General features: G+C 42.7%; 1 protein-coding gene across 5 annotated transcripts in view; it reads right to left on the reverse strand.

Moving 5' to 3' along the window:
- The window catches only part of pbx1a (pre-B-cell leukemia homeobox 1a), a 51,230-nt gene that overhangs the window by 10,822 nt on the left and 18,851 nt on the right, over positions 1 to 21,557 (reverse strand). For 2 of the 5 annotated variants that reach the window (XM_082512145.1, XM_082512147.1), the window contains exon 4: positions 78 to 328. In XM_082512145.1, the coding sequence (XP_082368271.1) occupies positions 78 to 328 (251 nt within the window). Of the gene's footprint in view, positions 1 to 77; positions 329 to 637; positions 708 to 1,477; positions 1,742 to 21,557 lie in introns of those variants that run through there. The other 3 variants (XM_082512146.1, XM_082512149.1, XM_082512148.1) reach the window with 2 other exon arrangements.

The raw sequence follows: 21,557 nt of genomic DNA on the forward strand, positions 1-21,557 counted from the left end.
ATCCGTGATCCATGATAGCTGAGGAAGTGTTGAATGTGTTTTGAAGCAACGTGTAATAAAGAATGAGCTTGCTTTACCCCCACCTGCTCGTACTTCTCCAGCTCCGTGTGGTAAATTTGCCGGATCTGAGACAGCTTGGCCCGATAGTCAGAGTGCTCTGCTGAGTTGTCGGCGCCAACGCCGCCGGTGGCTGCCGCTGCGGCGGCCGCAGCTGCCGACCCGCCGCCTTTCTCCGGTCCGGCCACGCCCTCCGCCAGCAGCATGTTGTCCAGTCTCATCAGCTGGGGGTCTGGAGGCTCCTCCTCCTGGGCACCTCGAATACTGAGCACTGTGGAGGACAGAAGAAGAGGTCACGAGAGCAATGATGTAATACGGGCCGATCTGCATGGGTGTTCAAAATGACTGTGGGTATAAAAATTTTACAGCGCCTGAGAAAGGAGTCTTAAGTATTCTTCCATTTTACTGAGTAGACACCCTGAAATACAGGCGTCATTAAAAGAGTTCAAGTCCACGCCGTAAAAACCTGCAGCCTTACACAGGCTGGCAGCTGAGCGAGAGCATAAAACTATCATTTCATTATTTTTGACTATCATTTCATGCAAAAAAAGAAAAAAAGAAAAACGACACAGACTCCTACCAGAGTTCATGTTTCATGTCTCTAGCTGAGGTTCAGTTTCTAGCTGAGGGATTTATTATCCTGTTAATGTCTAAACAGAAAAACAAAACAATTATGAGTCCTGCCAGAGTTTGAGTTAAATAAAATAGTCCCAGTGCCATATTTACACACAGAAATGAAAAATGATGAGTACATTAAAGAAATATAGTAACATTAATCATAATTAAGAGTTCAAAATGCATCACTTAACAAAGAAAATATTCTTTCAGTAGGAATAAATCTAACATTTGTTTCAAGCTGTATCCATATCTCTCCCTTCTGTACACGGCCTAATAACAGCACGCCTCGGACGCTGGTGCCACAGCCACTGTTTAGATAGGACAGCGTCTGAAGCTAAACTGAAGCTTCTCATACCTACAGGCGCTCAGCTCTCGGCTGACACTCATCTCCCATGGTGTGGAGAGTGAAGTGTAAACACAGCAAAGACAGGCCTGCTGAGGTGGACAAGCACAAATGACATACCACACCACAACACGCACAAGTGCAGGCTCAGCTCGCACGAAAACTCTCCGCCGGTGGCTCTTCTAACACTATTTTAACTGTGCACAAGTGGTTCACCCTCACTTTCAAACAGAGAACGAGGTTTTTTTTTACTGCCCTGCCTCTTTCTGCCACCAGAAGGCTCCCTCGGTAAAGAAGCAGAGCGTCCTGCTTTTCAGCGAGCAGCTGAAAACAGCCGACCAGGTGCAGCCCCTCCGTTCCATCCCCTGTCTTCAAGGACAAAGACAAAGCTGCCACGACATTTGTCATGCACATTTTAATCCACACATCAATCAAAATGCTTAAAGAGGACGGTCTTACATTACATACTGTACGTCCCTTCCGTGATGGCTGTAGGCAGTGAGGGGATGTGACAGGCTGTGTGACAGAGAAAGCCATATTGTAGCTAAACAGTCTCAGGTCACAGCGACGGCTCCTTTGTAATGAGGATGTAAGGCTGAGACGCCCTGTGACCTTTCCGGGGAGCAGGGGGTCCAGATGGATTCCAGGAGCCGCGTGGGGAGCTTGTCTACCACAGTCCACCTCTTTTCAACTGCCCCCCCGTCACCACCCCGACCACCACATCCACCCCCTCCACCTTTTTCCCCCCTTCCCTCCCTTTTTCTCCTCCAGCAATAACATCATCCATTCCCATCAGCTCCAACACGTGAGCAAGCGCAGCTCAGGAGGCAAATGTCAATGGCTATCAGACGGCTGGAAAAGGTCAGGAGTTCAGATGGGGGGGAGTGGGCGCATGTGCACGAGTGTGTGTGTGTGGGCGCATGTGCACATGTGCTGGTAGATGAATATGTGGATATTTTTCATGTGAATCACACCAGCGGGAAATTATAACACTCGCCAATTTGATTCTGACAAAATAGTGGCACATCCCTACCAGAGGGGGAATCTAATGAGCCTAAGAGTGATTTATTCATTCCCTCCAAGTCCCCGAGTGCACAACTAAAAGCATGAAATGGATTAAATAAATACAATTAATAAGGAAAATCAAACAATTCACTGTGCTGTGGCATAATTACCCCAACCACAGCCATCAGCTTTATTTATTTCTGTTCAGTAATAGCAATGAAATCGATTAGACCTCAATGCCAGTCAAAGCGCTCGTCGTGAACTCTGCGACCACGGACTATACATTAACGTAATCACCTGACAAAGGCGAGTGCCCTCTATTAAAATAAGTCACCCGCTCCCAACAGTTGCACAACAACAACAACAATGGCAGCAAAAAAGAGAAGAAAAACTCTTTAACACACACTTTTGACTTTCTCTGGTGGCGACAAAGGAGCGGAGACCGCCCCACTCTGCGATTCTCTTATTCCACGGACAGTCACAGATTAGTATCTATAAAAGGAAGATGGCCATCATCTCATCTTGATCATTACCGACAGACTTAATTGAACAATGAGAGGACGCAATTCCCCTCTCTGTCGCTTCCTCCTTCCCTCCCTCCCTCCATCCTTCCTCCTGTCGTCTCTCCTTCCCTTTGTTTGCACGTTCTTGTGTCAATTCTTTCCCGAGATTTGGGCCACCAACCCCACAACCACCAAAAAAAAGGGCAAAAATAAATGTGCATCGCAAACTATTCTCGAGCCACTTCCTATATGATGAATGGACTTCTAAGAATAAGCCTTTGTTTTGCTTATTGACAGGATTAATTTATGCCGTTTTACTTCCTTAAGAGCTGGCTCATGCCCATCGCCGCACTGCCTGCTGTTTGCAGACAACAGGAGTGTAAATAAACATGACGATTAAGCCACCCACTCATACAGGGAGACTCAAGGTACAAGGAACGCACACACACACAAACACACATGCAAACACACTGGATGAACAAATGTAAGCACTCTTAATAATGAGGAAGCACACAGTAAAAAAAAAATACACAGCTACGCACATTGCCGGACTACCCTGAGCACCCAGCCTGGCGCCCTGCAAGCTTTTTTAAATGAAAACATGTTTAATTAATGACGTCAAAGTATTCTGTCACAATTAGGAAGATTTACAATCAAACAAGGCAGCAGTGATGTCCCTGACAGCCACGATGAAAGTTTAGCCTTCTTGCCTCTGACTGGCAGCTAGCAGCCAACACTGGACTGGATCCATTTCCCATCAATACAGTAATGCAATACACTCCACAGCCCCGTAGTGTGTATGTATGCGTGCGTCCTCTCTCTTGCCTAGCTCTTGTCCACATCACATGACCCCAGAGAGGACCAGGCAGTGGCTGTGCTCTGTATTGATTGTGTGGGCAAACGTCATCTTGGGTTTCAGCAGTTAATAAATCAGGCCTGCTCCTGACACAAACGTGTGTGTGTGTGTGTGTGTGTGTGTGTGTGTGTGTGTGTGTGTGTGTGTGGGCCTGTCACAGACCAGTCAGCAGGAGTGAAAGCGACAGCCACATGATAATGTAACATCACCACCATTCATCCCTGCCACACAGCATTCTGAGACAAAACAACAACAACCTAGGAACCTGAAAAAAGCAGCGTGATTTACAGCAGACATGACAAGTATCACTAATACAAATCCTCCCCCCCCCCCGCGCCTTCAAGGAGTTCACCATCCTGCCCTCATCTGCATCTGATACAAGCCCAATAACGCAGTCTTCATAAGAGGCAGCACTGAGCCATATCTCATGCAGACACGACGTAGAGGTGAACTACATTTCTACACAATGCTATTATCATCAGCGAGAGCACTAAATGAATATTGCGTTACATTACGTCCAATTTACGGTATGCGCTGTGTGATCATTCCTCCCGAATTCGATTTGGGCTTTAATAAAGAAAAGGACAATCGTTACGAATTCGCCAATCAGACATCTCGACAAAATATCAGCCGTGAAAACATTTAGATTCTTCATCCTTAAAGTCCTTTTTTGCCATGTTTCTGCAGGATGTGTGATTTATGCGCGAACTTTCTCCGGCTCCGTACGTTCTGTCAATGAGATAATGGAAAGCTGTTTAAAGATTACTGCGCCGATTTAGCGTCGCGCACCTATAACACTGTCTGACTCACAATGGACAGTTAAATGGACACATTTTAAATTCCATTCATTCTTCCTTAGTGTCAAAATATGGCACCTACATTACCCACAATTCAACGGCTCAAAATAATACTGCATAATAGCAGAGACGGCGACATGTGTCAGCCTCTTTCTAGTGCTCCTTAAGACCTGCAATCACACTGTGATGTGGAGCTCTCTTTAAACGTGGCCCAGAGATAATTCTCCTCTCCAGCGTGCATTGTTTCATTGAACTGCTTGCTTTTGGTTTATTTCTGATGCACTGAAACTATTTTAAATTTGATTAATATCACGGCAGTTCAAAGGGTAATTCCTCTCAAAGCGAGGTGAGGAGCTCACAATTTTAGCCGCGAAAGAGTACGTATTTCAGCATCGATCTGTAATTTCCAAAGCCCTGTCGTTTTGTGCGAATTACAGCACCAAGCTCAAAGATATTAGGTTACTAAATCGACTGCAAAAACTGGAATCCTCACGACAGGGAGCTGCAGCAGGCGATGCCGGTCAGTTTTTGACCCCTGCATTCGTCACAATACTCTGTGATTGAATTTTCTGTCAACTCGCCGATCAGGTAATCACTGTTTCATCTGTACAGACGAGTCCGACGGCACTGATCTCGGCTTTCAAGCTCGACACTTTTCAATGCTCACAGTTACAAACACATTTCACTTGGTAGCGGGAAAGCAATCATCATAAAACGCGGTATTGTGACATTTTTCAAACTGACCCCACAGAGTTGAGGTAAACTACTGAGCAATGCAATTATCATTACCGAGAACACTGAATGAATATTATGTTACATTAAATCCAATTTACTGTATATGTGGTCATTTCTATTGAATTGAATCTGGGCTTTAATAAAGAAAGGACAATCATTATGAAATTACTAATCATAGCTCACAGCCTGCGCATGAAAACTCTTTAACACTGAGCTGTTTACAGGGGCAAGAGACGAGTTGGGGTTCTTTTTTTCTGACTTATTGTCATGAAGTAATTAAGGCTCGATTGCGTAACCAAAGCAGGAAGAGGATATAATGATGGACATGGAACAAGTATGGAAACCAATATGGAAGCAAATATGGAAACTGGCTGACAAGTGAAAAACACCCATGTTTGTTGGAGGAAAGCAAAAAAATAAAAGGAGAGTGAAAGAAACTGAAAGTTTAGCATTTTTTCAGTGTATTTGTTTTTTTTTTTATTCGCTTTAAAATTTTCCATTTACTGCCAATTAGTTTCCAGCTCATTTCATTTTAGCTTTTAAATTCCTTTTTAGTTGAATTTTTATCCGTATTCATGTTTTTTCTTTATTAAGTGAGGCAGGGGTGGGCCATTAAATTTCCCAAGGGGCCATATAGAGTAACTGGGACACCAGTGAGCTTATAAAGAGATAAAAATTAATACTGAGCAGAAATGAGTTCAGCTTACTGGTCCCAGTTACTTACTGTTGGCCCATGGGAAAATTAATTATCCTTTTTTTTTGTTATACAGCTAATTATTGTACGTATTTATTATTATCAGTGAGTAGGGGCGTGCTTGTCCGGTGCCGCTTTAAGGAGTCCTAAAATGTTTTCCACTTCAAGCTCAAAGCGAGATTTGTGGCTATCCATGAACTCATGGGAAACTTTCTCAGGCCCAAAATGTTCTCTCCATCACCAGATAATGGGAAGCTGTACAGCCTCAGTACACAAGGGCATAGTCATAAAGTACCGCTAAAAACAGCTTTATGTTTTATCAGCCATCTCGAGTATCATGTGCAGAAAAGGGGCAGAGCTGAAGTGTTGTATCTGTCACTGGGTGGGGGGATGGGGACACAAAAGGACAAGGAAAAACACCAGAGAAATACTGGAGAGACAGACAGAGATGAGGAGATGTGGATGGTGCTGGCAAGGAGTGATGGAGAGAGAATGAGAGGCAAAAAATAGAAATGGAATAGGAAAGCGAGGTGTCAATTAAAAAAATGAACCCCAGTGCATTTGGGAGGTGACAGCTGGTGGGAGACGAGCTGACAGGCGTCACATTAGGCGGATTTGGTGGCCGCTCCCCTCATCCCTTGCTTTTTTTTTTCTTCCCCTCTGTCTCTCCCCTTCTCCGGCTTTCTCCACTAGCGACCGGCAGTTTCTCATTCGGCGGCAGCAGCGGCGGTGGTGGCAAGAACTCAGCTTGGTGTTTTTCAGAACAAGTTCCCCCTGCAGCTACTCCTAATAACGGTAATTATCGTCATCATCTGAGGCTTAAGCAGGCCAGTTTGAGGCCTGAGGGGCTGGCCTGATAATGAGGCAGCCAGCGCCAGAGGAGAAGACCATTCAGTGCACCGCCCTGCCACCAACGCAGAGCACTCCCATTTAAAAGCCTTCATTAAAATAATTCATTATTCAAAATAGGCAATACATTAGCCCCTGGGTGTCTGTCTCTCTTAAGGTGTCTTAAAAAATATATATCTCCTTGATTGAATCAAACTCATGCTCAGCCCATGCAGTTCCAACTGCTCGAGGCTGCGTAGGAAACCACAGCAACTGAATAGCTGAGAAGTCACAAGCTTGTGGACCAGCGAGCTGCACAGGCGGCCTGCAAGCAGAGAGACAAAGATGTCTCTGTGGAGAGAGGACAGTCCACAGGATACCACAAAGTACACAAAGACTGGTCGTATTCATTTTTGGATAAACGTCAGGCAGGGTTTGGCTTTTTTTTAAAAATCTATTTATTTTTAGATGTTTTATAAGATTTTTTTCACAATAAGACAGGTGACAAGAAGAAGAGACGAAGAGGGACGAATATACAGGTGCCAGAATTTTAACCATACATGCTGAATTTATCGTCTGCCCATTTTTTGAATCTGATATTCATGGACTTTAAAGAGAGTGGCCGGGCGTATGAAACATTGGCGTCAATCCTTCATGGGCTTCAGTACTGGCAGAAAAATTCTAGCCTCATAAAAGGGTGGGCCAACGCATCAAACAATGTCTCAAAACTACTGGCAAAGTAAAATGAGTTTCAGCACTGATGAGATATTTGATCCATGAAGCCCCATTTTTTAGGCGAGCTGTCAATATTTTTTTTCCCCTGCTGTTTAAGTAGCTAAACAAACCCCTTTTTTTCAGCCTCTAATCAAATGCCAGCGCACTGACGCTGTCCTGGGCAACAGTTGGTGAGGAGGTGATGTGTGAAGTGTTCGGAGCCAGGAGGAGGTTGTCCGTGATAGTTAGCGTCCTGCCCTAACTGCTGCCCTACAAGCCCTCCCAACGCACCAGGACGAGACACAAAACAAGAGGTCCACTAAAACAATCCTCCTCGAGTCCCCGCGGTGTGTGTTCCTGTGCATGGCACATTTCATAAGGCCTCGCTCTTTGACTGGTGATGAGTTTATGCGACGGTAATTAACAGTAATTAATCCTTAATTACAGCAATTAGCAGAGTCGCAGTAAATTAAGCCACATCTGGAGGCACGGAGCAGGGCGAGACGAGTAGGGGTGGGTTTTGACTAGCGGGGGGAGGCAGAACCCACGTGACCGAGATTGTTTAGGTCTACCTGGGATGCCCAGGGTTGCCATCCCTGCTCAAGGCAGTTTGACGGGAGCTGTGATACACTGTGAGATCTCAGAGGTGGATGATGGGGCAGGGTCTGATGAACACGAAAGGCTGAGAGACGAGGTTCATTGCTGAACAAAATTGTTTCATCTCAGGGAGAAAGGCTCCCTTAAGCTACCATGCAAGGACACCCACCATATGGCCGCTCATAGACAGTAGTGCTTGTGGTTCTGCTTCGCTGTGCTCGGCTTCACTCGACAACATGTGAACATGAATTTTTACACAACCGTCACCGCAAAGCAAACCTGGCTCACAGTCTGTGGAAGAAGGAGAAGGAAAAAAACTACACCCACTTTCTTTTTTTACAGGGGAAAATATAGAGAGAACAGAAACACAGAGATGCCGCCGGGACATTTTATTACTAACATGATGCACAGAGCCTATTCACAGTCACATGGCTCAGTCTGCGCTATCCTATACTATTAAAAAAGATTCTGAGTGGTTACTTAGATTATCCCATGATACATTTCATGCCCACTGGGAGCAATATCTCCAATGATGACAATGCGTCCCTCCATAAAGCACAAGTGGTCACTGAGTGCTTTGAATGGCATGATAATGATGTTAGCCATATGCCTTCTGCAAATAGATCCTTTTGTCTTTTCTATATATAGATAACCTACAGCATATACATTATCTGTGCATCAAGGAAAAGTGACATCAGAGCCAGATCCAAATGAGATAAGTGCTAGTGTTGTGTGCTTCTTGACTGGTCAGTAGTTAATTTGTTCTGTTTTAGAGACAACATTTGTATATTTCATGGATTAAATCACTGGTAGCTGTTCAGCTTCCCTCATTTGTACCATACAGCAAAATCCCTGAAGCTTTCCACAAGTTTAGATCACACTCCAGCAAATCCATAAAAGACACTTTTGTTGCCACATGATAAGTCACAGCAAAGCTAAAAATATCAGCACACTTTCCTGGAGGATGAATTTCCGGGATTTAAGCTATAGCCGCAAGAACAACTACTCTTCTTCACTCGAGCTGCTGCAATTAAGCACAACGTGGAGGAATTTTGGACCTGCAATGCTGTTTTATGCTTCTGAACTACATTTCAGAGGCAAATTTACTTTTTACTCCACAACATTTTCATGACAGTCATTATTTTGCAAATGGCAGATTTACAAAGAAAGCATATCTTAAATGAATATCAGTTAAAGAGTAATTAGTTTAAATGACTGCAACGAAAATTATGTTCATATTAATAATGTGAACATCTGTTTAATCAGCACATTTTTATTACTTTTGTTACTTAAAGTATTTGATTGAATTCAAATAACTATCACAGAAGCTTTATTAGTTAGTGTGTGGGCCTCAACGTATCTCTGCTAATAACAACAGAGTTTAACTTTACAGCTTTTCTCGATCGCTTTGGTGCAATTCTCACATCAGAAAAGACATTCTCACTACTCTTGCAGTTCTCAAATCAGTAACGCAGCCACATTAGACGTGATACACTTCTCACTTGAATCTCGCAACTCTAATTTATATGATGTAGTCCCGAAGTGGGCCATTAATTTTCCAAGGGACATGCTGTGTTGGACTGCACTGGTGTTTTCAGCCAAATTACTTCAAACTTGTATAAACTAATAAAGAACAAGGCCAGGAACACAGGGCCAGTAAGAGCACTAAAACTGCCCTTCAGTTAGAAGCAAACATAAACACAGAGCATACTCTTAGCCTTGTGTCATGGCACCTGTGACATGGCAATGACACACGGGCTTGTACTATACGTATGCACTCATTGGTCACTTTATTAGGTACACCTTGCTAGTATGCAGTCGGACTCCCTTTTGCTTTGTTGCTGTGCTGCTCAGCACAACAAGGTGCTGGAAACAGAGAATTTGCTCCATGCTTACATCATAGCATCACACAGTTGCTTCAGATTTGTCAGCTGCTCGTCCAAGTGTGGTCCAAGTGCAGCCCATCTGTGCCACGTTCGATGTGCTGCGTGTTCACAGATGCTCTTCTGCACACCTTGTTGGTAACGAGTGGTTGAGTGAGTTTTTTTCTTGCCTTTGTATCTGCTTGAAGTAGTCAGGCCATTCTCCTCTGACCTATGATTACGAAATATAAGGTATTTTCATCCAGAGAACTGCCGCTCACAGATATTTTTAGACCGTTCTCTGTAAACCCAAGTTGTGTGGGGAAAATCCCGATCGATCAACAGTGTCTGAGATACTCAGACCAATCTGTCCGACACTAACAATAATGCAACGTTCAGTCACTTTAGCAGGCTGTCTTGACCATGTCTGCATGCCTAAATGCTTTGAGTTGTTGACCTGTGATTGGCTGATTACTTATTTGCATCAAGGAGCAGCTGAACAGGTGTACCTAATAAAGTGGTTTCTTAATGTATGTAGATGAATTTACTGGATTACACAACAGATGGTGCTGTGACCAGATTGTATTTATTTTCTTTGCCTGTTTTCTGATGCATACAGTTTCACAAGTATTTAGCTTTTGGAGATTTCAGCAATTTTGCAAAGTTTTAAATAAATCCTTCACATTTTATTTTTGTTTCTGGACACTTTTTAATGTACATTAGGCCTTCATCTTTGCTCTACTCTCTGTCAGTAAGATTTTTAATAAAAATGTTTTTAAAAGAATTTGATGTCTAAGTTTCAATACAGTGGTGAAATGTTTGTTTTTTTCATTCATCAGAGTTGAAGTGCTTGACTGATTTCTCATGTTTTGATATGTGTGAAAAAGAGAACTGCATTAAGAGTGCTGACAATGATTTTTCTGATGTGAGAATTGCACCAAAGCAATTGAGGAAAAACTGTAATTAGCAAAACGAAAAATGAACAACTTTAACAATTAACTGTATTTGAATTTGTTTTATCTGATCTATTCAGGTTTTGCACATAAACATGAAAAGGTGAAACAAGTAACAGTCTGTCTGTTCTTTAATAAAAAGAGAGGACAAATGTTTATCTAAAAGATAAAAATGACTCTTCTTTATAAAATCCTGAGGTGGGCCATTCGTTTTCCCAAGGGATCTTATGAGAAACTGGGACTGTTGTGGAGGGCCGCATCAAAAAGCTTATAAGGGGCAGTCTAATCACAGATACCCACACCACCGTGTATCCAGCCACCTCCTCCAGCTCTCCTGTAGGCCAACGAGGTGCTCCCAAACCAGCTGAGAGATGTAATTCCTCCAGCAAATCTGGGATCTGCCCAGGGGTCTCCTCCCAGTAGGACATGCCCAGAACACCTCAACTAGCTGCTTTCAATGTAGTATTGGAGTAGTATCAAGTTTCAACTCTACTCCGAGCTCCTCCTGGATGAATGAACTCCTTGTCCAATCTCTAAGGCCCGACACGCTCTGGAGGAAGCTAACTTCTGGTTTTCTGGTCACTACCCCCAGCTCGTGGCCATAGGTGAGGGTAGGAATGCAGGGTGACCGGTGAATTGACCAAATCACTGGCAAGGATCTTACAATCTTATCGCCGAATAAAATAATTTGTTTGTAAATGTCAGAAATCTGCAACTGAGCATTTTGTCGCATGAAGCCATTCTGTTTGTGATGCAAAGCCGAAAAACAAAAACACTCACATTTGAAAAACTGGAGTAAATGTTTGATCATTGTTTTTGTAATACAATATGTGCGATCAACTAATTTAATCAAGCAATTAATCACCATGAAGTATAATACTTGATTGAAACACATTATGCACTCAATATTTGCACACTAATAGATCCTTTGAAAGCAGAACGGATTCGCTTATCTCATGCTCGTCATCAAAACAAAAGTAAAGACTGCACCAAGGCTCACATTCATGCCCGGATGCTTGATGGGTTACAAGTTGCCAATAATGCTGCAACACTTGGGAGATATGCCCGAGCAGGAAATATCATCTTTCCCCGCATTTATCAGGCAAGCTTCACACCAAGAGAAAATAAGTCATAGTGGCTTTGTTCCTGCTGCGTGTGCAGTTTGTTAGGGTGCTGTCACAACTACAGAAATCCCTCTGAGGTTTGCTGTTTTGCCAGGCCTGATGTTCAAACGCAGACTAGTAATGCTCAGTGTGCCCTGAGCTGTAAGGAAAGAAAAACAATGTAAGCAATCACTGTCCACGAGTGAGACCACCTCCGCTGCATTCACTCACTTTTCTTGGCTTAAAATGTTTGTTAAGATCTGCTTATAGCATGCCATATGTGCGACTGTTTGCCTTTGACTTAAAAAAAAAATAGCACCAGACACTTTGCATAAACAAAACAGAATACTTAGAAGGAAAATGCATGCACTTTTTTTTACATGGGGAACCTCACTAGACACTACTAGAGCTGCCTTAATTTCAAAATAATGCAAATAGATTTGGCTAATGACTGCTAAGGGAAGCATTCTCACTGAGTAAGGGTTAGAGCGAGGTCAACTTGGGACACCAGTTTAGAGCTGTAATAGTGAATATGATAGTACAATGGCTGTAGGCAGAGAGAGTGAGACACGAGTGTGTTTACAGCAGAGGTAGCGGTCCAAGCAGTCTAAGTGGCCCGGCTGGCAGGCCTACCACACCACTAGCGGATAAAGCCTAGTCATTAATCACTGGCCTGTGGGATCGTCCCACTGTAGCAGAATACTAGGTCAGGGGGAGCTCCTGCTGTCAATCAGCACTAAAAAACGTGCGTGAGAGTCTAAGTGGAGTGGGACTGTAAGCGGAGAAATGTGCTTTAGATAGGAACGTGTCATTTTCAGCCTGCAGCTACAAAAAGCATACAGTACTGAGAAATTAATGCATTAATGCAAACACCGGCGTGCAAGTGCTAGACGCCATTTACATGAAAAGCACATCAAGTCATCTGTTGGGAGTGAAAGCAGCATTTTCTGCCCTAAAAGCTGAAACTTGATTTTAAAAAATAGAGACAACACTGCTCTATTTTTATGTTTTTTTAAAGAAGAAGAAGAAGAACAAGGAGCAAACTGATATATGGTGCAGACCGTCCTGTGGCACTAAGACTGCACGCCGGAAACACTGATATCCCGCTCAGATATGAGAAACCTGTGCATTGAGGGACTGCCGAATGCAGGTTCAACCAGTGTTTAGCCCTTTTTTTTTTTACGGTGCTTTCATAGGCTAATTCAGAGTCATCACGGCATGAAAACACTTGCATTTGCAGAAAACCAGCGTGGCTTTAACATGGGTCATGATGCTGGGCTGATGAGGTGATAAGAGAAGTGAGGAAAACGCAAAAATCTAAAGCCGGTGAAACGCACTGAGCTCCTCCGACCGGCTCACTGTAGATGAGAAGTGCAGATAGGCAGCATACTTTTATAGTCTCCGCTCTATGCAGCTTGTTTGGTTATCTACTCTGACACGCTGTACTCAGTTTACTCTTACGTCATGCAGACCCTCTGCTCACGCTGTGTTCAGCTGTGTCTGTTTCGCAGGGGTCACAAAATGTAAACGTGAGGTCGTATCTTTCCTAGTAAACTGAGGGATTAATAAAATATACCGTGCATTCTTAAAATTAATGACAGCCTCTAATAAGATCATTATTACTAAAATGAAACTGAGTCCATATCTGTCACAATTACTGCAGTTCTACTTGTTTTTTTTCTCTCCATTGACCCACATATCCTGTGTTACTGCTCACAGATTTAAATAGACACTCTGAATATTTTCACTCAATTTGTTCTGCAAGCTGAAATTCCACATGCTTGCTTCAGGGGTTGAACCTGTGCAGATGGCACGAAGAAGCACTGCTAAGAGCCCTCCGCAGAAACTCGCTCAGATCGCTGTAACCATGGAAACAATGTCAAACATTTTATCAAGCTTACAGATGCCCAGCTGAAAGCGAAATCACTAACGAAAATGAATAATCCACCAAACACCACCATCATTTGACTAAATTTAAGGCGTCTGATTTCTTCTCACACTCAATTCACGTTTTTTTGTTTTTTAAGTGATAAAATGTTATCCTCTTGTTACTACTGCTGATGTCCGAGTTTCTGTCCTTATTGTGGTTTTGTGATTTACTTCAGCACATGACGACAACGCTAAGATCATTAAAACAGCAGAACGGCAAAAAAGGACAAAAAGGAGGGTAGAAACGGGTTTTTCAGAGGCACACCGTTAGCTGACACCCCTTCATGAAATGGGAAAAAGGAGCAATGAAACACCATTCTCCAAAAGATTAAGTGTTAGATGGTGACGGTGGTGGTGTGGAGCGCAAACATGTGGGCTCAAAATCTCCCTTATGTATTCAAATAGGTTGAAATCTTGTGACTGCGAAGGCCAGCATGTGACTCACATCATTTTCATATTTAAAACATTCAGCGTGGCCAAGTGAGCCCAAGAGACCATTCCCAAGAGAATAGAAATGCTTCATCGTAGGATCAAGATCAAAGTGTCCTGATGTGTAGTAACCATTCCCTCTAAGTGCGGACAAGCAGACTCAAAGCATGCCAGCAAAAATGCTGTAACAGCATAACAGAGTTCATGGATCCTGGATGGAGGTCAAAGGTCTGCTCTGCTTGTTTCTCAGTCTTTGTTACGTGGAAGTGCACTGACAGTTTTCCTGAAAAAAACAGCAAATTGATTTGGATCCGTTTATTTTTTCTAGTTTTCCATCTTTTCATTCATTCAGAATTAAAAAATTAATATTATGCTGAAGTTCCACTTCTTAAACTGGATCATGCTGCAGCTTCACCCGCCCTCCCCGGCCCCCTGGGTGAGACAACAGTCATATACTGTCGGTCAGCTTCTACACACCTGCATCCCCAGCTGGACCTCAAACTCCCTCCCCCTCCGCCCAAGCTCCACAGCGCTCTACTCCCAGCTGCCTGGGCTATTTATAGGCCTTGTTTCATTTCCACACCTGCAGGGGGGCAGAGTTGTCACAGTGGGCCCACAGAGGCTCTCTGGAGTACTGCACGGGAATGAAAATGCACCTTGCTGATGCAGGAACTTATTCTTGTCACTCTCTCCCTGCAGACTCGCACGGCACTATTTTGTTGTGCATATGCGGTGCAGTATGTGGTGCAAAGATAACGCGAAAAAAGCAATGCGTGTAAATAAGATTCCCCCGTAAGTAGCGTGAGGTGTATTGACATGGATTACACTTTGAATAATCAGGTGTTTGCAGTAACACGCACACACACACACACACACACACACACACACACACACACACACACACACACACACACACACACACACACACACACACACACACACAGAGCAGCTTGATATTATATCGGCACATTCCCTCACAACATCCTGCATGGACACTACTCTTTTTTAAAACTTGATTAAGCGGAACCTGCTAGGTGATATGCAACAACACCTTAAAGTTGCTATTTTTCCTCCTACATTTCTGTTTTTTTCCTGTCATGCTTTTCTACTCTGGATGTAGTGGGCTGAGGATCCAGTCAGCGGATTACATTATCAGTCTGACCTAGTTGCCAGCTATCTCCTGAGACCTGAGGAGCCAGGCTTTCTGCACAGCCTTCCGCTGCTACAACACGCACACTGTGTAACTTTAATTTATCAGGGGGAAGAGGAGGGAGAAATGTGACAGGTTGACAGTTCTCTTTGCCTGCCACTCCGAGCACTCCCCTCTCCCCGCAGTGTGCTGGTTAAGTGTCCTCGCTATAGAACAGTGCATTACAGGAGCGACTATTATTCAGCGCCCTGGAAACTCATCAGCTAGGTTGGAACCCTCTTATTAACGCGAACACTTAAAGTGAGATTTGCACGGAAATATGCGATTCGGGAGGTGAGGCGGGGAGCTATTTTTTTCTATTTTGTCTAAAAAGAGCAAAGAAGTCGATACACGATGTAATACACGGGAAGTAGTCACGTCATTCGCTTATGCACCTAAGCAAAAGTCTAAAAAGCAGTCCGTTACAAATAAAACAACGAAGAAAAGCAATTCTTAATATCTCTGTGGAAATATAGGTGGTACTATTTAAAGTATAACAAATACTGGCTATAGCCCTGAAAATACTTGATCTGGGTCACATGTTAATACATATCACCCAGGCTGTCACTTTATGATTATCATTATAAAAAATTGCAATAATAAAACTAACCAAACCAAATGTTTTTCCTGTGTGTTGTTGTGGCAAATTAATTTAACAAATGCAAGGAGGTGCTCAGACTAATCTGGTGTGCAATATTACAGAAATAATTCTGACCTTAACCTCAGAATTCCAACATTTGTTTCAGAACGACTCAAATTCCTCTAAATTCCAATTTTATTGTTATCATTTAATGTCAGAATTCAATTAAATTTAATGTTAATTTCAAGGTTACAGTCAGAATCTCAGATTTTCTGACATTTGTGTCAGAGTAACTTTGGAATTGTACGGCTGGTGTCGGGATTTGGACATTCTGACTTACTTTTTCTCAGAATCCTACGATTTGTTTCAGAACAACTTCTTTTCTCAGCGTTCTAAAGCTGAAGTCAGAATTCAGACTTTTTCCTCAGAGTTCCGATTTTTAATAAATCAGAATTTATTCTAACTTACTCTGTTTTGTCATCAAAATTCCAAAACTGAAGTTACATTTCTAACTTTTTCCATTAGTATTAAAAATCTCAGACTGCTGACATTAAAATCAGAATTCTGATTCTTTGTCTCAGCATTTTAAAAAAAGTCATGACCTATTTTTGTTTGTTTCATGCGCTCTAATCCTCATGATTGAAATGGGATTGACATTTAGTTTTTGAATATCACTATTAATGTCGTTGCAGTTAACTTGACAACCCTACTTGTCGTATTTTAGGTGTGAAATGTAAGAACATTAGTGGAGTACTTTGGTTTCCTTCCACCAGTGTCATCTCACGTTAAGAAAAAGCCACTGCCTAAAGTCATATTAATAAAATCATATTAAAGCGCACACTAGCAGAAATTATTTCTTACTGTAAGAATATGGCCTCCATACTGGGCGACTACAGGAGCTTTCATTTAATTTCATAAAGTCAATCATGTAGCAATTAGTCAAGGAAAGGCATAATAGGCGCGCAAAAGAAACAATTTGGGGCTGTTATTCTGAAAACACAAAGGACTTTAAAAAAATCACAAAGCAGTTTTCAGAAGCAGAACTGAAATCATGACAAACTCAGACATGTGAAAGGCAGCGCGATGACAATATAGTCTGAGAACAAAAGACTGGACTAATCAGCCTGCAGATTTAAAAAAAGAAAGAAAGAAAGTTTCCAACAATAGCAGCTCTGACGTCTGGAAAAGGAAAGACGAACCGAAAAAATCGGTACGGCTCAATTAAATAAAACCTTGAAAGAAGAAGGGAAGTAAAAATTCAGGAGAGGAAATATTATTTATCCTCCACGTTGAGCGTGCGGTGATAGATGATCAGTCGAAATATCAAAACAGGCTGGATTAATGGAGCCATTCTGAAATTGTTAAATATCAACATCTCACATAATATTCAGGCTGAGGAGAGCTGAACGTGCATATGAAAGATTTTTGGGTCATGACTGTTTCCCCCAGGTGGAAGAAGAAAAAAAAAAGAAAAAACAGCCAGTATGGTTTTTCTGTGAATATTTGGGGGTGGGAGGGAGGTGGAGGTGGGGAGGAGAGGAGAGGAGAGGGGAGGGGGTGCTGCCAGATTAGGCTACAGCCTGTGCCAAGGTTATAAACAGGCTGTTATCAGGCTTCCAAACAGAATAATCCTCCCTGTATCAGCGCCCAAACATATGGGGCCACACAAAGCAGCAGCAGCCCCTGACAGACACCCCCTTTTAATTACATAGAGGAGGGGGGCAGGACCTTTCTTCCAGTGCCTTTCCCTTCTCCGCTTTACTTTCTCTCCGTCTGGCTGTCTTGGAAATATATTTATTCTCAGATGTAAGATTGCATTTGTCATAAAAAAAAGAGCCTACAAATGAACATTAGAGAGTTTAAATTGCCTCAACGTTTTAGGTATTTTAGATCAGACAGCTGGTAGATTAATCTATTAGATGACTGTAACAAACAGTGATAATTCATTTTTTTTGTAATTGTATACTATCTTTGGGATTTCAGCTGTTTTTTGGGCAAAAAAACCAAACAAAACATAAGAACATATGCAAACACACCTCAACAGTGAGTTCCTGGTTCAGTTCCTGTCTGTCTGGGCCATTTGCTGCATATGTCTTGTCTCTCTGCAAAGTATCAATCAACCAAATGCTCATCAACAATGAAGTGATCTTAGAAATGTATTTAAACATGTCATTTTATGCTTTTTTCACTTTTCATCCTTTGTCCATATTGTATAGCTGAAAAGATTAAAATGACTAGCAGACATTAGTAATGTGATGATTGCACCTTGGGTGATTGATCAAAGCAGCTATGATGGAGACTTTTAACTACTGTGTAAAATTTAATTCTTAAAATCGAGAAAATATTTTGAAGGTAAAATAACAGCTTGTTGCAGTAGTTTAGATATTAGAATAAAAATAAAGCTATCAATTCAAAAACATGCAAAAAAAATTGCGTTTCTGTTTCAGTCAGCGCTTAGCAGTTTGGAAGGGGGGGGGGGGTTCCTCCCATCTGAAAGAGATAAATTCCTCATTCTTTTATATACTGCCTACAGATTTTAAAGTCTTGTTCAATAAAGTTTAAATGTCACAGAGGTGTAATAATGGGGATCATATAAAAGCTGGGCTTGGAAAAGCTATGCAAAAATGATGGCGTCCCGTTCAGCTCGTGCAATAAACTTTTATTTGGCTGAATCGGCCAATAAAAGTGAGCTTTGAAGGTTGTCAATGGGGAATAATTGGTCCATTTTACAGGAGCGATCATATTTCTTTGAGGCTTCTTTTTTTTCCTCATAATGTGCGAATGAGACTCGACACGAGGAGAATCTTCTCGTTAGGAATGTGACTTATCCACCAACCTTCAGCCAGCACAGAAGGGCATATAAACAGCGACACAAAAAAAAAAACATCTGGAAAACCGATGCAGGGCAGGTAAATGACACCATCTGCAGCTCTGGTCGCCTGCGCTGCAAGCCCTCCTCTTTTGTGAGATTTCACCATGAATGATGGAGATACACAATAACGGTGCACGCTTTTGGCAGCAGCAGAGCCCATTTCACACACCCCCAGACAGAGGGAAGAGTGTAGACCTTAATGACGTCCAATCTTCTCTGTCACGCCGGGCTGGAGGCTCACCGGGGCAAAAATCGACCGACAGTTCCAAGTGCTGTTAACCGGTTTTGAGAACTTCTCGCTGATTCACAAAGCACACCTTTATTTCAAACGCGGCTGTATGTCATCGCTTTCTTTTCCCACAATTAAAGTCGGGCGATCACAGTCACACTACATATGCAGACACATTCACAAATATTCAGCGGCACAGCTTGAAATGCTGGCTCTTATAAAATAAGATGCTCAGTCTGGAGGCAGTTTCGCTTGTTTCAACATACCTGGTGAGACATAAATGTCAACCACTGTAAACAAACACAGTCCAAAGAGGATGATTCGCTCAAAGAAAACAGAAGGGGTTACCTTCATTTGCCACAGACAATCATTCTGAGATCTGAAGGCCTTTTTTTGTCTATGAGCCTTTCAGACCATCTCTGTCTGAAGTCTTTTCTCTTTCTCTTTTGACTGTGACTTTAGCTTTTTAACAACAAAAACATGTGTTGCGGCTCGTAACAAATAAAATCAGCGGCTTCCTCTTTTGATATTTTCAAGCGGCTCCTTGAACAAATAACTCTTATGAACCCAAAGGTTTTTTCAATCCTGCTTTCTCCTAATAACTGAATGACATTCGGTAAAGTAATACTCATTTAAGCGAAGGAGAAAAAGAGTTTTGTTTTTGTCATCAGGTCTGGGCTAGCTCGCCGATTCGATTTCACAGCTGCAGAAGCATTTGGTAAGAAAATATCTGAGTGCAGCTGTAAGCCAAAGTGTCAGCGTCTATCCATCCTGGTAGAAAAGGCCCAAAATAATAATCAAACACTCGAGCCTCTTCGGAGCAACGCTGCCAGTGCCACACAAAAGCAGACAGACAAATACAATGAGTATCTCCACACCCCTGCTCTGACAGGAGGCGCTGGCAGAGTCGGGGTAAACGGACTGCGCTGTGCGGCACAGCAACCCCTAATGATCTCCCCTCTGTTTCAGCGGACTGAGAAAAGCCATTACCTCCCGCCACATTACCCTGCCATCCCTCACATGGTGGATGGCTCCTCTCTCCCATGAGCACCTTGCTCCAGTCATGGCTGGCAGTGCTCACCTCCTTACCGCCTCCTCCTCAACCCCGTCGCCCCCCTCCTCCTCCCACTGAAACCCCCAGCTCTATACATCACATTTAACACTTTGACACTAACAGTCTATAATGTTTCTATTCTACAAAATCACTCTGCCAACTCCAGGATAGCAGAGCAGAGTCTGAGGAAAATAAATACCACTCTCAGCCGCTGGCAGTAAATTCTAAAGGAAAAGGAAAAGTACAAAAAAAGAGACTCTTATACACTCGGCCTCTTCACTCGCCATCTAAGAGGTCTTCTGGCCGCAGTGGAAGCGAGGGGGTAATTTCAGTCGATACACATTACAGCTCCCACTGACAGCAACAGCTCGCGCTTTTTTGCATGGAAGATCGTCGGCGTCACACAAAGAAGCCACATAAAACGTGGACGTTCTTCGCGAGCACTTTATCGGCGTATGAAATAAACATCTCGCTGCTTTAATTATTAAAATCAAAAAGTGGCATGAATAAATAAAAAGCAGCCTGAATAAGTGATGCGACAAGACAAAACTCCAGGCATGACCTTTGAAAGTGTCTCAATGTGTCAGCAGACCAAAATAGAGGGAGGTGCTTTAAGGAGGAGGTTTAAAGAAAAAAAAAGAAGGAAGCAAGGAAGGGAAGAAGGAAAGGGAACAAGTGGGGGGGGGGGGAACACCAGCCATAAATGAAAGACGTCAGAAGAGATTAGTCTACTCAAAAACAGAGGAGAAACAATAAACATAGAAGGCACCCACACCTCATTGCATTACAATTTGTTTCTTTTGTCTCTCTCTTTAATATAAGTGTTTACTTGGGCAAAATCCAATCATTTCATTCTCTCCGAGCGTATTTCATGTATATAAACAAACATTTGCTCGACCTCACTGGAGTATTAGCTTTAATGTATCGTCAGCAAGCCTGGCTTTGAGAGGGCATTAATTTCAATTCGCCGATTTAAACACTCCAGTTTGTCGCAATCCTTCATCGCAGTACGCCACCAAGTCAACACACACAATGGGCCTATTTTTCAATCTAATGGCGGGGGCTTACTTGCCATTAGTTGGGGGGGAGAGGAAAAAAAAACTGCTTTTGCCTTTTGAACAAGCCACTCAAAATGTAACCCTGCATTTCAAAATGAATTTGAATAATTAATTGCAAGTTAAAACAGCCCACGAACCCCAAGAAACGGGCTGGGGGGACGGCAGCTCGGAAATATATTTCTTGCCCCGAGGCCAGGAGATGTCTCATCTTAGAAAGCTGGAAAATCGCGTGTTTGAGGATAGAGTGTGTAATCTCCAGTGAATCTAATGAAACAAAGTAAAAGATAACGCCACATTTCATCACATTGGAGACAGAGAGCTTCCTCTGGCTTGCCCTTGAGGTGGCAGGAATCCATAATCTGAGGAAATCAGTCTTTTTATGTAGTTGAGGTATCACGAGCCCCTATTTGACCTGACTCTCGCGACAATTGATTTATGAGCGGATCGGATACTTGAATCAAAAGTCTACACCTCTCCCCCTCTCTCTCGCTCAAATGATTTATTTTGAAGACAAGGCTTTCTGGAGAAAATATTACAAAACCAACCACCGTC

Source organism: Aulonocara stuartgranti (genome assembly GCF_965226115.1).
Source record: "Aulonocara stuartgranti genome assembly, chromosome: 18".
In the NCBI taxonomy this organism is placed as follows: Eukaryota; Metazoa; Chordata; class Actinopteri; order Cichliformes; family Cichlidae; genus Aulonocara; species Aulonocara stuartgranti.